General features: G+C 60.7%; 1 protein-coding gene across 9 annotated transcripts in view; it reads right to left on the bottom strand.

Moving 5' to 3' along the window:
• Positions 1-15,183, bottom strand: part of PLEC (plectin) — a 57,505-nt gene extending 42,322 nt beyond the window's left edge. For 3 of the 9 annotated variants that reach the window (XM_021090364.1, XM_021090363.1, XM_021090365.1), the window contains exon 1: positions 13,647-13,845. In XM_021090364.1, the coding sequence (XP_020946023.1) occupies positions 13,647-13,839 (193 nt within the window). In that variant the 5' untranslated portion in view covers positions 13,840-13,845. Of the gene's footprint in view, positions 1-11,922; positions 12,078-13,646; positions 14,624-15,081 lie in introns of those variants that run through there. The other 6 variants (XM_021090383.1, XM_021090384.1, XM_021090388.1 and 3 more) reach the window with 4 other exon arrangements.

Raw genomic sequence — 15,634 nt, 5'->3', positions numbered from 1 at the left:
GTGTAGCTGGAGCTTAAGGTGTACACACTGTATGAGCCAGGAGTTCTGTTTCTAATAGCTATAGACACACAATGATGCGGCTACAAAGCTCTTCAGCACAGCAGTTCCCACCACCAAAAACCAAACCAAAACAAGCATAATGGTCCCTGAGAGGAGATTAGTTTAAATAGGACACGATTGCCATACAAAAGAATACCGTATGGGGAGTTCCCTTTGTGGCTCAGCAGAAACGAACCCGACTAGAATCCACAAGGACATGGGTTCGATCCCTGGCCTTGCTCAGTGGGGGAAGGATCCCACGTTTGTCGCTGTGAGCTGTGGTGTAGGCCGGCAGCTGAAGCTCCCATTAAACCCCTAGCCCGGAAACTTCCATATGCCGTGCGTTCGGCCCTAAAAATAAAAAAATAAAAAATAAAATTAAAAAATAAAAAAGAAAGGTGTTGGAGTTCCCGTCGTGGCGCAGTGGTTAACGAATCCGACTAGGAACCATGAGGTTGTGGGTTCGGTCCCTGCCCTTGCTCAGTGGGTTAACGATCCGGCGTTGCCGTGAGCTGTGGTGTAGGTTGCAGACGCGGCTCGGATCCCGCGTTGCTGTGGCTCTGGCGTAGGCCAGTGGCTGCAGCTCCGATTCAACCCCTAGCCTGGGAACCTCCATATGCCGCGGGAGCGGCCCAAGAAATAGCAACAACAACAACAACAAGAAAAAAAAAAAAAAAAAAGAAAGGTGTTGCTGGTGAGAACCCAGAAGGAAATGAGGCACATGTCACCAGAAGCTGAAGGAAAGGTGATGTGTATTAAACTCTGGCAGAAAACTTGGCTGAACGTCGAGTGTTCCACTGCGGGGTGGCAAGTGCAGTTTATAAGTGATGAACCTGGGAGTTCCCTTTGCGGCGCAGTGGAAACGAATCCGACTGGCATGCATGAGGATGGGGGTTCAATCCCCGGCCTCGCTCAGTGGGTTAAGGATTGGGTGTTGCATGAGCTGTGGCGTAGGCCACAGATGTGGCTCGGATCTGGCATTGCTGTGGCTGTGGTGTAAGCCGGCAGCTGTAGCTCTGAGTCTACCCTTAGCCTGGGAAACTCCATATGCCGCAGGTGAGGCCCTAAAAAGATTCCCCCCTGCCCGCCAAAAAAAGTGAGGAACCCGGATTTTTAGGTGAGCTGTCCAAGCAAAGCGCAAAAGGTAGGACCTGTTTTTTTCTTGTTCCTTGTTGCAAAGTGCAGGAGGAAAGAGGTTAATTGTGGAAGGAAATGTTGGCAGAGAAGGAACCAGCACAGGTGCTCCGGGTACCCGCAGCCCGTTCAGGCGGCGGAAGCTACTGACGTGGGGAGACTCGTGTCAGGGTGCGTTCTGGAGAGAGTGCCAAGGCGTCCACTGGACACTCTTTCAAAGATCCATTCAACAACCTCAGCACAAGCTAGGGACAGGGAGGGGTCATCCCGAAAGGTCTCTGGAGAAGCCTCTTACCCAGCAACGTGGATCCCTGGGACACACGTGGGAGACCCACAAGGCGCCTGAGAATGTGGTATCAGCAGAAGTGCTGCCAGCTGGGACAGAAGAGGACAGAGACAGGATGAAATGAGGGAAAGCTGCTGGAATTCTGGGGTTCTACAGGCAGGAAATGGGGTGACAGAGCGACTCAGCTTCAAACATATGCTACCTGTCAAGAAAAAGGACAAAAGACTCCAAGGGCAGAGCCTTGGGCACAAAGGCCGAGGCTGGGGGAGCTGAAGGCGTGGACAGCAGGGCGTCAGGCCACAGAGAAGTAGCCTCAAGCCCTCGGATCTGACAGTATTTGCGCTGCTGAACCCGGATTTTCAGCTGAGAAGTCCAAGTTTTCAACGTGGTTGGACTGACGAGCCCTTTATTCCTTTATTCCCCCTTTGGGACTGGGGAAGTCTCTTCTGCGCCTGTCCCACCATCGTATTCTGGAAGGGGGCAACTTGTTTTCGAGGTTCGCAAGTCCAGGTAGACCGTCCGCAGAGCCTTACCCATACCTGATCTAGGCAATTTTTTTTCTTTTCTGTCTTTTTAGGGCCGCGCCCTCGCCCCTCCCAGGCTAGGGGTCGAATGGGGGCTACAGCCGCCGGCCTGCACCACAGCCACAGCAACGCAGGATCCTTAACCTACCGCGCCCCACGCGAGGCCAGGCATCAAACCCACATCCTCATGGATACGAGCTGGGTCTATCACCGCTGAGCCACAATGGGAACTTCCTGATCTAGGCAATTTAGATGAGACTGGGGCTTCTGAGCTGATGAGATTTAGATGAGATTTGGGCCTAAGCGTTGTTGCTGCAAGGGGTTAAGCCTTTCGGAGATGCTGAGATGAGGCGGACGTATTTTGCACATGACGGACGTGAACGTTCACAGGCCAGAGGGCTGACTGTGTGGGCTGAATAGTGGCTCCCCCAATCCCTGTCTACCTCCAAATCCCTAGGACCCAGGAATGTTACATTTTTTGGAAACAGGGTCTTTGTGTTGTAATTAAGTTAAGAATCTTGAGATGAGGTCAACCTGGATTACTCAGGGAGGCCCTAAATCCGATAAGAAGTGTCCTTACAGGAGACAGAAGAGAAGGCACGGGAGAGAGGCCACGTCGAAGAGGGAGGCAGGTACCACAGCGACAGGACCACCAGCCAAGGGTGTCAACAGCCACCAGAAGCCAGGAGACGCGAGAGATAGTATCTGCCCTGCAGCCTCCGAGGGAGCGTGGCCGTGGGACACCCTGACTTCAGACTTTCAGCCTCCAAAACCATGACAGAAGGCATTTCGGCTGTTTCAAGTCACCCAGATTGTGGCAATTTATTACAGGAACCTAACTGTACTCGGGGGGCATCTGTATTCTGCAAACGCCCACGAGCCCCGTGGCAACAGTAGCAGTGAAGCTTGGTTGTGTCTCCCTGAGGCTTAATCTTGGGCCTTCCATAAGCTTCCCATGTAGCCATCCATTTAATTTGAAAGGAGAAAAAAGATATATTTCAAAGTACACACTTATGGAGTTCCCACTGTGGCACAACAGGATTGGCGGCGTCCTGGGAGCACTGGGATGCAGGTTGTTCGATCCCCAGCCCGGCACAGTGGATTAAGGATCTGGCGTGACCGAAGCTGCAGCTTAGGTCGCAACCACAGCTCAGATCTGATCCCTGGCCGGGGAACTCCATGTGCCGAGAGGCAGCCAAAAAAAAAAGAAAAAACAAACCATACACACTCACTAAAAAGACAACGAAAGACCCGAATAAAGATCATGAAAGCCGGACACCTGAGGCGGCCGCCTCTTTCTGGCTTTCTGCCTCCTGCCTGCACCCTGCGGTCCTGTACTTCCAGCTCCCCAAGCGGCCTCCTTGGAGGCCTCCTCTGCCCCCACCATACAGGCACCCGTGCAGCCCCCAGCCCACCTGACCCATCAGCCTGCCCAAGGCCTCCCAGACTCCAGAGTGGCCACACCGATGTGCTTCTAGGGCCTTCCTTCCCTGCAGCACTGGCCCAGATCGGCCTCAGCCCAGGAACCAGAGTGGGGAGAAGATGCCCCCATTCCGTTCCTGGCCGCAGATGCCCTCTGCCTCAGAATAGCAGTAAAGGCCCCTGCCAAGAGCCCACCACAGAGCTGGGAAGACCCTTGCACAGCTAAAGCACCACCCAAGCTCCCCCGGAGGGAAGGGGAGGAATGGAGGGGGCAAACCCTGCAGAATGAAGCCCTGACCCCCCCCCCCAGGGCCACCGTCACCCTGGGCGGCGGCCAGACAGCCCAGCCCACCCCCGTCTGCAGTCCCGACTTCACCAGGCACCCACAGCACCAGCTCTGCATCTCCATCCACTGTGGCCCATGCCTGGCAGGTCTGGGCACCTGGCCCCCATCTGCAGCGACCCTCCCCAGCCTTGGTGCAGCCATTCCTCAGGTGCCCAGATCCTGGCCACCTGCTGCCAGCTCCCCTCAGGCTCTGCTGGGGAAACTAAGGCCAGGAGGCACCACGGCCCACAGCTTCCCATCCCCCTGGCCCACGGCCCCTCCCTGGATAAGTTTCTACCCCTTATGACCCACGGGGCCCTCAGGGCCAAGGGGCTGTCGCGGGCACCCCCGACATGTGCGGTCAGGCAAACAAGCACGTGAACTCACCCAGTGCTCCGTGGTGCCCAGGCCCCGACGGCCATGGACACCCCCCTGGGTCAAGGTCCCCCTCCCCAGGGCCTCCCAGGGCCTCGTCCTGCCAAGGCTGCAAGCTGCTGACCGCATGGCCTCCACCTCCATGTCCCACGACACTGCTCCCTCCTGGAGGGCAGCTTCCTGTCCACAGCCAGCTGGCCCCTCTCAGTCTCCACCTCCCTTCTCACCCCTCCCATCTGACCACGCCCCCAAGCAGGTCTCACCAAGGTCCCCAAAACCCTGGTGACCAAGGCCTCACCCAGGCCTCTTGCCCCTCCCTGGGACCACCCTGCCCGACCCTGGGGGCGGCTCCCCCGCCCCCGGCCCGGCTTGGCAGCCCCAGGCTCAGAGCACAGGCCCCCAGCCGGGTGCCCCCAGCTCTGCACGCACCTTCCCGGACCCCGTCCTCGAGAAGCTGAGCTGGGGGGGTGGTGCTGAAAGCCCTCGTTGTCGCCCGTGGACCCACATCCAGGCCCTGAGCGTCCCACACCCCTCAGCCCAGAACAAATTCCAGGCCGATTAAAAGCAAAGATGTTAAAAACAAAACCATGTACCGGAACTGGACGCAACTCTCAGCCAACGTTTTCTTTTCTTTTGTTTTGTTTTTTTGTCTTTTTGCCTTTTCTAGGGCCGCTTCCCGCGGCATGTGGAGGTTCCCAGGCTAGGGGTCGAATCGGAGCTGTACCCGCCGGCCTACACGAGAGCCACAGCAACGTGGGATCCGAGCCGCGTCTGCCACCTACACCACAGCTCATGGCAACACTGGACCCTTAACCAGCTGAGTGAGGCCAGGGATCAAACCCACAACCTCATGATTCCTAGTCAGAGTCATGAACCACTGAGCCATGACGGGAATCCTCAGCGAACATTTTTATAAAAGAAGGCCATTCGAAGCGTGACATAAAGCCCAGAGACCACAAGTAAAAGACTGGTGAATTTTGCAGGTTAGTAGGGCACCTAGACAGAATTAAATGACAAGGGGAACTGCTTTTTTAATGGCCACACCTGTAGCACATGGAAGTTTCCAGCCCAGAGACTGGATCTGAGCCATAGCTGTGACCTACACCACAGCTGCGACAAAGCCAGATCCTCAGCCCACTGTGCCCAGCCAGGGATCGAACCCGCACTCCACAGCCATCCCAGCCACTGCAGTGGGATTCGTTACCTACTGCACCATGGCAAGAACCCCAAGGGGACTCTGAATAGGCTAAAAAGCTGTTTCCGGATCTGGGCACCGGTCACCAGACCACTTAGAACTTTAGGCTATAAAGGCATAATTGCTGTCGGAACATTATAGTTCAACTAAAAGTTTACTTTAAAAAAGGAACAGAGGGAGTTCCCGTCGTGGCGAAGTGGTTAACGAATCCGACTAGGAACCATGAGGTTGCGAGTTGGGTCCCTGCCCTTGCTCAGTGGGTTAACGATCCGGCGTTGCCGTGAGCTGTGGTGTAGGTTGCAGACGCGGCTCGGATCCTGCGTTGCTGTGGCTCTGGCATAGGCCGGTGGCCACGGCTCCGATTCGACCCCTAGCCTGGGAACCTCCATATGCCGCGGGAGCGGCCCAAGAAATAGCAAAAAAGACAAAAAAAATAATAATAAAAAAATAAAAAATAAAAAAGGAACAGAGAAATTTGCATACTTGATAACAGACAAAGTTAATATTGGTAATATATAAAGAGCTCATAATTCAGAAAGAAACAAAGTACTACTGTACAGAGAAATGAACAGTGCTTTTGAATAGGAAACTCATAAAAGAAATAATACAGATTTAATTAACTGTGAAACGATCCTCACTGTAATTAATAATCAAAGAATGCAAATTAGAATAAATTAGAATTTTCTCATCAATGACTTGCCAAGGGATTGGAACTAGTATGCCTAGTATCCGTCGGCTCATCTATGCTAGAGGGCAATTCAGAAACATGGTCTTTTGGTGTTCCCGTCATGGCTCAGCAGCTAATGAATCTGACTAGGCACCATGAGGACGCGGGTTCGGTCCCTGGCCTCGCTCAGTGGGTTGAGGATGCGGCGTTGCCATGAGCTGTGGTGTAGGTCGCAGACGAGGCTCTGATCCCATGTTGCTATCGGACAAAAGACCAAAAAAAAAAAAAATCTTTTTTTTTTTTTTTTTTTGCTTTTTAGGGCGCACTTGAGGCATATGGAGGTTCCCAGGCTAGGGGTCCAATTGGAGCTACAGCTGCTGGCCTACACCACAGTCACAGCAACATGGGATCCGAGCCGAATCTGCGACCTACACCACAGCTCACGTCAACGCCAGATCCTCAACCCACTGAGCGAGGCCAGGGATCGAACCTGCGTCCTCATGGTTCCTAGTCAGATGCCTTCCCATTGCGTTCCCATTTCGCCATGACAGGAACTCCTGTTTTTGTTTTTTTTTGGCCGCCCCGCAGCACACGGAGTTTCCGGGTCAGGGATCAGATCTAAGCTGCAGTTGTGACCTAAGCCACAGCTGTGGCAATGCTAGATCCTTTAACCCACTGTGCCTGGCCAGGAATCGAACCTGCATCCTGGCACCACAGAGATGCCACCCATTCCGCTGTGCCACAGCGGGAGCTCCCAAAATACGGTCATTTTAGGGATTAGGTCCAAAGGTCCATGTACAGGGATCAGGGAGTCAACTGAGGCGCTTCCACGAAATAGAAGACGTTAGGACCCGTTAAAAAGCACGAGGGAGCCAAGAGCTCTCGGCGGGGCAAGAGCAATCTCTGCAACAAATGGTGCTGGCCCCCGAGGCCCGCAGGCAGAAGCACGCACGTCACACTCAAAAATTAATCCAGCGTTGCTGTGGCTCTGGCGTAGGCCGGTGGCTACAGCTCCGATTCAACCCCTAGCCTGGGAACCTCCATATGCCGCAGGAGCGGCCCAAGAAATAGCAACAACAACAGCAACAACAACAAAAAAAAAAAAAAAAAAAAAAAAAAAATTAATCCAAACAGACCAAAGACCACATGTAAGCGCTAAGACCATAAACCACTTGGAAGAAAACACAGGCATAAGTCTTCATTACTTTGGACAAGCATTCCTTAGGTCTGACACCAAAAGCCCAAGCGACCAACAAAAACAGCAAACTGGAGTCATCACAGTTAAAAACCTTTGTGCTTCAAAGGACGTTGTCGAAAAAATAAAAAAAACCACCCATAGAATCAAGAATATTTTTGCAAATCACCTATCTGATGAGGGACTGGTACCTAGAACACACAAAGAGGAGCTCCTGCTGTGGCTCAGCGGAAACGAACTGGACTAGCATCCGTGAGGACAAAGGTTTGATCCCCGACCTCACTCAGTGGGTTAAGGACCTCGTGTGGCTGTGACTGTGGTGTAGGCTGGGCAGCTGCAGCTCCAATTCAACCCCTAGCCTGGGAACCTCCATATGCCACAGGTGTGGCCCTAAAAAGACAAAAAAATAGAATACACAAAGAACACTTACAACTCAATAATAAAAATAGAAAACCCAATTCAGGAGTTCCCGTCATGGTTCAGTGGCTAATGAATCCCACTAGGAACCATGAGGTTGCAGGTTCGATCCCTAGCCTCGCTCAGTGGGTTAAGGATCCAACGTTGCCGTGAGCTGTGGTGTAGGTCGCAGATGCGGCTTGGATCCCGCGTTGCTGTGGCTCTGGCACAAGCCGGTGGGTACCGCTCCGATTCGATCCCTAGACTGGGAACCTCCATATACCACGGGAGCGGCCCTGAAAAGGCAAAAAAAAAAAAAGAAAGAAAAGAAAAGAGAAACGAAAACCCAATTCAAAAGTGGATAAAGCCTCTGGACAGACATCTCTCAAAAGAAGATACAGAAGTAACCCATGTGCACACGAACAGATGCCCAGCATCGCTGGCCATCAGGAAATGCAAGCCAAAATCAAGAGAGACCACCTCACACCCACTAGGACTGAATGTCTATAATCAAAAAGGCAAATAATGGTAAGCGCTGGTGAGGCTGTGAAGGATTGGGATGCAGCTGCTTTGCAAAACAATTGGCAGTTCTTCAAACAGTTCAATGTAGTTAAACACAAGGTCGGGCAAGCCCGCTCCTTGGTGTGCACCCGAGACGGGGGAAAACGGACGTCCACACAAGACCCGGCGCCCAGGAGTCCACAGCAGCAGCATCCACGGCGACCTCAGGTGGAAGCAACCCAAATATCCACCAGCTTCTGTGCAAACTAAACGGAGTCTGTCCGTACCTTGGAACATCATATTCCACCCAGAAAGGAATGAAGTACGCGTGCACACCCCACCACGCTGAACCCTGCGGGCCGCCGCGAAGCGAGAGAAGCTGGACGGAAAGCTGTATGAGACGTCGATAGAGGCATTAAATTCATGGAGACCTAAAGCAGATCGGTGTTGGCCAGAAGCTGGGTGACATAAATATCCTGAAAATGACGGACGGATGGCTTCCTAGGTCCATCAATATGCTAAAACCACCGCACTCGTTCCCCCCCGCGCCCCCCCTCCGGCGCAGGGGCCACTCCGCCCCGGGAGAACGGGGGCCAGACAGGCGACGTCCACCTTCCTTCTCTATGTACTTCCAGAGCGCTTATTTGTTTGTTTTCAGCACATTTTGCCTTCGACCATAAACAGACCAAAAGCCCTCCCCAAAGAGCTGCAAATAACCTGCAGCCTCCTGTCCTGCCATGTAAGCTCTGGCCACCAAAGATGACACCCATGCCATCACCCCCTCACTCCTGCAAGCACCCTGCTAGTGCTGGGTGACGGCTGGGCTGTGCCAGGGACACAGATAACCAAGCTCAGAGTCCAGGGTGGGAGAGGGTGAAGAGGGCGCCAGGCACTAGGGCAGCGCGTGGGCCCAGGGCCAGACGGGGAAGCGGGGGAACCCCTCCGGCTGAACCCCGAAAAAAGCGCAGGCCCTGCAGACAGACTGACACTCGCCACCCCACCTGCCTCCCTCCAGCCCCAGGTCCCCTAGACCAATGCGGGCCTCCCAGGGCAGTGGCCCCTGCAGCCTCCTACCCCAACCCCTGCCTGGAGGACCTGTACCCACGGCCATCCCCCCAACAGTACTCGCTCGGCCCTCCCCTCTCCACGCCCACGGCCCCCTCCAGGACCACTGAAGCAGCTCTGTCTGCACCCACAAGCCCTCCCCCAGGGCCCATCCGCACTGACACGCTGCCACTCTGCTCCCAGCCCTGCGGAGACAACCTTGACTCTCCACCCAGGCCGCCCAGACCGTCCGGCTGGCCCTTCCACGCCCTGTCCGGACTTCCTGCCCTGATGGCCTGGACAGGCCTCTGGGTCCCTGCGCCAAGCACAGTTGGGGGTCCTTCCACACACACCCTCACCCCCGCTTGCCTGCATCGCCTGAATCCTCCCCGCCCCAAATCCTGCCCTCCCACGCCTGACCCCAGGCCTCTCTCCAGGCTCCCCCGGCCCAGCCCCTACGAGGAAACCCCTACCAGCCCACAGAACCCCGAGCTCTCCGGCCACAGGCCCCAGGGGCCTTCGCCCCACAGGAGAGAGGGCAGGCAGGCGAGGGACGGCAGGGCTCCAGCAGACAGGAAACCGAGAATGTTCTGGGAGCAGCAGGGACCACGTGGGAGGACTGGGGGTTTCCAGAGGGAAAGCAGGGGAGGGACGAGTCCCCACTGGGGCCCGAGGTGCCTGGGGTGGTAGGGTCACTGGGGCCCAGGGCTAAGAGGCCGGATTTGGGAGGAAGGCCCCACTCACGGATGAGAGCAGGGCAGGGGGAGGCAAGGCGGCGAGTGCCAGAGTGGGGAAGAGGCCAGGAGGCAGAAGCCAGAGCCTTCACGGGACGGTGCTGCCCAGCCCTGTGTGTGCCGGGCTGGGCAGGGGTTCCCTCAGGGCAGAGCCGGCACTGCCGCCGGGCCCCAGGAGGGCGGATCTCTCCCACCACCCCGGAATGAACCCACGGCTGAGTCAGAAGTGTCACCCTCCCTCTGTCACCAGGGCCGCCCTCTGCTCCAGGGACGGATGGGCCAGGGCCTCAGGCCTCTAGAAGGTCCAAGGGGCGCACAAGGATCAGGCCTGCAGCCCCCGCCTGGCCACTTCCAGCCTCCTCTCGACCACGCCTCGGCCTTGGCAGTGGCCCCGGCCCAGCTACAGGCACCAGCCCAGCCCCCCACCCATGCCCTGGGCTCAAGCCAGAAGCTGAGGAGACTCAGGGCACCCAGGAGCTTTCCCCCGGCCCGGCGCTGCACGGCAGTCTCACCCCCCAACCCTCAGCCGCCCTCGGGCCAGTGCCACACACAAGGCGGGAGCTGTGAGTCCACTGCAGGCCGGTGCCTGGGCAACCACAGGCAAGACCCATACAAGCCTGGGAGAGAGACATGGGCCAGGTAGCCCAGCGCGCCCAGCACCAAGCCTGGCGTCCCAGGAAGCTGAGTTGGGGAGGGGGGGCACTGAGAGGGGCCCTCACTCCCGAGAGGCAGGGAGCAGAGAAACCTGGCTCCTCGGGCCAGGACACGTCATCTCGATGCCCTGATGGGCTCTGGAACCACACGCAGTCCTGTGACGCGATCAGACCAAAGAGGATTCTGGAACAAGGCACTATTTATTCTGGGTAGGTGTCTGCACTTTCACCAGAGCAGCCAGCTCATAAACAGGTCCATCCTGGGGTTTGTCAGGAGAGCCAGCACCGGGGGGGGGGGGGGGCAGCTCCCCGCCCCCGACCTGTCCAGAGGGACCTTCCAAGGCCGGGCCAGCTGTGCCCGGGAGGTGTCATGGTCGGGCTCAGGAGCCCACTGTCACAGGACCCAGGTGAACTGGTCACAGAGGCAAATGGCTCGGCCACAGCGCTGACAAGGACCACACACCACTCGCACCTGCCCAGGGCCCAGCGAGAGGAGCTGTCAGCGGAGGGCTGCCTGGCAGAGACGAGCCCGCGACCCCGGGGGAAACCTCCTCCCCCTGTGCGAGGTCACTGGCGGGAAGCGGCCGCCCAGAGCCGCAGGCAAGGTCCCAGCAGGACCTCTCTCCCTGAACTGCCCTTGGGGGCAGAGCCAGCGCAGCCAGCCGTGCGGAGCTGGAACCCGCTCTGGGTCAGCTCTGCCCGGCGCCCCACCTCGACCCTCTCTAGCAGCTTACTCCCGGGCCACTAAGCCTCTGTGGGCCAGGTGCCAGGGCCCAGAGATGCCAGCAGCTGGGCGGCAGGCAGGTGACAGCAGAGGGCCTGGGCGGGTCCAGAGGGCCCAGGGGGCATGAAGCTGGGCAAGGGCGTCTGTCAAAGCCAAAGCCACTGAGTGGGTTCCTCTACAGAGGAAGAGGGGGCTGCCCTGCGCTCCCCAGCCAGCAGCTGCTCCCTAGGAGACAGTAAACGGGTGTGACAGGGGTCCCTGCCAAGAAGGGTGGCAGCCTAGGTGCTCACCACTTTGGGGAGGTGAGCAGAGGCAGCAACTATGCGACCCACTGCCAGGCAGTGGCAGCCACCGGGAAGCACCCAGCTGAGGGGCAGGGGACAGCTCAGCCTTGACCCACGTGTCTGGCGTGCACAGGCCCGAACACAGGACATTGGCCCGGGCGGCCCACCCCACCCGCCCGCGCCGCGCGATGCCCTATTAAGGGCATGACCACGGGGCTCCTCCGAGCAGGGCGCCGGCGGCTGCGGGGGTCGAGCGAGGCGGGCGGGGGCGGGGCTGGGCTCTGATCGCGACGCCCCCGCGGGCACGGTGTCGGAGGCCGACCTGTCCGGCTGGAGGACCCGTCAGGGCCGGCGGGGCAGCAGGCAGCAGGCAGCCCGCAGGGTGGCCGGGCGGGCGGGCGGGCTGGGGGCCGGCGGCGCGTACCTTTGTACTTCTCCCGCACCTCCTCGTAGGCCTGGATGAAGTCCCGCTCGTCGGGCGGCGGGCCGGGCGGCAGCAGGGCGGCCATGCGGGCGGGCGGGCGCGGGACGCGGGACGCGGCGGGGCGCTGCGGCGCAGACCGAGCCTCCAGCCCCGGCGGCCCCTCTGGCCCCGCGGCCGCGCGCGCCCGCTTAAAGGGGCCGCCCCCGCCCCGCCCCGCACCCAGGATGCCCCTCGGGCGGGGCGGGGCCCAGGGGAGCGGCGGCCGCGCGCCCCGGCCTCCCGGCGGCGGCCACTCGGCTCCGTGCCTCGGTGCCACGCTCGGCCCGGCGGGCACACGCGCCCTTCCCGCTCCCGGCCGGGTCCCTGGGCCGCCGACAGCCCGGATCGCCCTCGCCTGGCTCCCAGCCCCCCGGGGGCGCCGCGACCTCACCTGGCAGCGCCCGGGAGCGCCGTCCCCGTCCCACCTCCTTCCGCTCGCTCCCTCCGCCGCTCCTGAGGATCCCGCCGGCCTTGCAGCAGGGGGACGGGGCGGCGGGGGGGGGCTTCCATATAAAACCCTCAGAGCCACAAAAAATCTCACTACGCACCACAGGACCGAAACAGGAGATTTAAGAAGAAAACTGCTTGGTTAAAAAAAAAAAAGATATTCTTTCCGGAAGGCCCCGGCAATGTGTCTCCGACTTAGAATACTGCGCAGCTTACTGCAGGAGCCCCCTGGGCTCTACCAGCAGCACTAGGAGGGCCGATGGGCGCCCGAGGACCCCGCCTCCGCCGGGCGCTGGCCGCGGCGGGAGAGGACAGTCAGGAAGCACTTCCACGTGGGTGAAGAAGGACCTTGTTCTTCACCCGCCAGATGTGGGGGATGGCACACGCCAAGTACACACCCGGCCCGGGACGGTTTTCCTCCCCGCTGTCCTGCTTCCCCGCGTTCCCGGGAGCTGCTGCTTGAGCTTCCGCCCACAAAGCTGCTGGCTGCCCACAACAGCACCCTCGCGCAGCACCGGGCTTCCAGGCCTCCCACAGGCCTCAGGCCTCGCCCCCAGTCTCCGGCCGGGGCCAGCCTGCCCCCCCACCCCCCACCCCGGACGCCTCATCATTATTCTGTCCTGGCCGGGAATGTGGTCAGTACTCTGCAGGCTGATCTAGAGCCCCTCAGCCGGCTCCTCCCTTGGCAGCACAGCCTGCCTGATGGCCTCAAGTCCTAGGTCACCTACTTCCCAAAGGGAGGAGCCACTGTCCAGCTGCCAGCACTGCACTGCCGGGGGCCTGGCACTGCACCTTCCCCATCCTCCCCCCAGTAGGCCAGCTCCTAGAGGGCAAGGCCAGACTCTGGCTCAGGGAGGGGCTGGGGCCCTGGCCAACCGGGTCCCGTCCTGTTCCTACATGCGTCTACCCACCCCATGGGGGCAGCCAAGACCAGGGGCCCGTGAGGCGGCTCAGCCCCAAGAAAGGATCGGCATCACATCTGGGCCCTGGACCCTCGTCCGGGGGCCAATGATGGTGCCACTGCAGCAAGTTCAACCTCAGGCCTCCTGCAGCAGGCCGGTTGGGGCCAGCAGGTGGCGCTGTGCTGCCTGCCATCAAGCGGGACAGGAGAGGCCCCCTCCTATCCACAGATCACCCTCGGGCCAGATCATCCCCGGCCAGACACCTGCACGGAGCCCACAGCAGCACTCAGTCCACAAGCAGATGCTTGAGAGCTGGACAAAGCCCTCGGACCTTACCTGCAATGCGGATGACTGCCCGCTCAGCAGGGTCCAAGACGCTCCCGTTACCCCCAGGGCCGCCTCCGCTTCGGCGGCTCCGCTGTGTTTTCTCCAGGTTCCAGGGCAGTGTGTCCCCGGGGCTGGGCGAGCCGCTGCCGCCGTTGGAGCCATCCTCCACTGTGGCCCGAACCTCGTGGTCCTCGCCTGACATGGCCTTCTGGAGAGGGAGCAGGAGGTCACACCTTGGGGTACGGGGGGGTAACTGCATACCAACCCACCACGTTCTTGACCGGGACCTTGACCCCGCCCCATCCACCCCAGCATCTGGACACGGACACCCACACTTGCGCCGTGTCCCATCTCGTCTGTGTACTGACGCCCCTCCCTCCCAAGCAGGACACTGACAACCCTCTCCCCCATCTCAACTGGCCTCACCCCTCCAGCCCCTTCCTCAGACGCCATCACAGGGACCTCTCCCCCAAGACACTGACCTCCCTCCCTCCAGGCTCTCACAAGGACACGGACGCCTGCTGCCCAACATTCACTGCTACTCCCTTCTCTTAGTCACCCAAACACCGACCCCTCCTCGCTGTCACCCAGGGGCCGGCTCATCCCATTAGGGGACACGGATCTCACCCGCCACCCCCTCCGTCCCAAACCTGGACCCTGTCTCCTCTAATCCTCGGGTCAGTAGGCAAACCAGGCCGCTGGCAACCCCCGGCTGCTGCCTCTCCCCTCCCCCGGCCTGCAGGGAAGAATCCAGACCCCACACCCCGGACACTCTGCCTCCAAGCTGTCTGAGCGCATAGGGCTGCCGGGCGCCGTACCCCAGCCCTAGCGCAGTCCCACCTTGGTCTCCGCAGTGAAGGCCTATAAATAGCTGGAGCCGCATCAGCGTGGGCCGCCCAGCTCTGCTGCGCCAGGGCTGGGAGGGAGCCCGGGCCGCCCCTCCAGCGGCCCACCCGGTGCAGCTCGCGCCCCCGCACCCCCCTGGGCTGCCAAAGCGCGCCCTCGTGCACGCGTGCACGCTCCTCGGCGCCCCGTCCCCCCCCCCCCGTCCCCACAAGCGCCGGCGTGCAGGAGGTGAATGGGGGCTCTGTCCCGGCGGCGGAGGGTGGTGTGGGGGCACAATGTGGGCTCTGTGCCTCCGCCCTCAAGCTAAGGGCTGGGGACGAGAAGGCGGACGCCCCCCGCCCCGCCTCCCACCGGCGCCTCGGCAGGCAGCCTCTGCTCCGGGCCCCCGCGCGGGGTCCGGCTGTCAGCCGCACCTCCCCAGCAGCCCTTCCTGCCCACACCCCGGGCACCGCCCGTCCAGTTCCGCAGTCTCCGCGCGGAGGCGGCGTCCTCCCGAGGGAGGATGGGCCGCGAGGCAGCCTCCGGTTCCGGGATGCCCGCGGCGGGAGAGCCCCCAGCCCACACGCAGCGCGCCTCTCCGCCCGGGCCCCGGTCTTACGTGCCGGGTCCGGTGGCTCAGCTCCGCGGGCTCGGCCGGTGCCTCCTGACTGCGGGTGCCGGGCTGGCTGCGCAGGCTGCGCGGGCGGGGCGAGCCCGGAGCCCCGCCCAGGCCCCAAACCGAGCGCCGCCCGTGCGGTCGCGGCGCCCGAGTGCGCGCGGGGCCCGCGGCTCCCCCAGGCAGCGGGGCTGGAGCGGGCCCGGAGCGCGAAGGCAGCGCCCCCGCCGCGCGCACCCCTGCGGCCGCTCTCGGCCCACTCCCGGGGCGCCGAGGGCGGCCGGTCGGCAAGGAGACGGTGTCGGGGCGCGTGCGTGACACCAGGCGACGTGGGGTCGCTCGAGTGCGCGCCGAGTCCGGCCTGGCCCGCTGCCCAGGGCCGCCCCGAAGTAGCGGCGGCCTCGGTCCCCCGACCCTGGCCCCGCCGAGGTTGCCCCCCACCCCCAAGCAGAGGTCGGACCCGAGCTCCAGCAGGCTCCCCGCCGGGTTTCACGGACACGTTTATTCAAAGGACACAGTCGCGCCCGAGACGGGAGGCGGCGGGCCGGCCCACCTG

This window comes from Sus scrofa, chromosome 4, assembly GCF_000003025.6.
Source record: "Sus scrofa isolate TJ Tabasco breed Duroc chromosome 4, Sscrofa11.1, whole genome shotgun sequence".
NCBI classification, from domain to species: Eukaryota; Metazoa; Chordata; class Mammalia; order Artiodactyla; family Suidae; genus Sus; species Sus scrofa.
The sequence above is the reverse complement of the archived record's forward strand: the minus strand, read 5'-3'. Positions and strand labels throughout refer to the sequence as shown.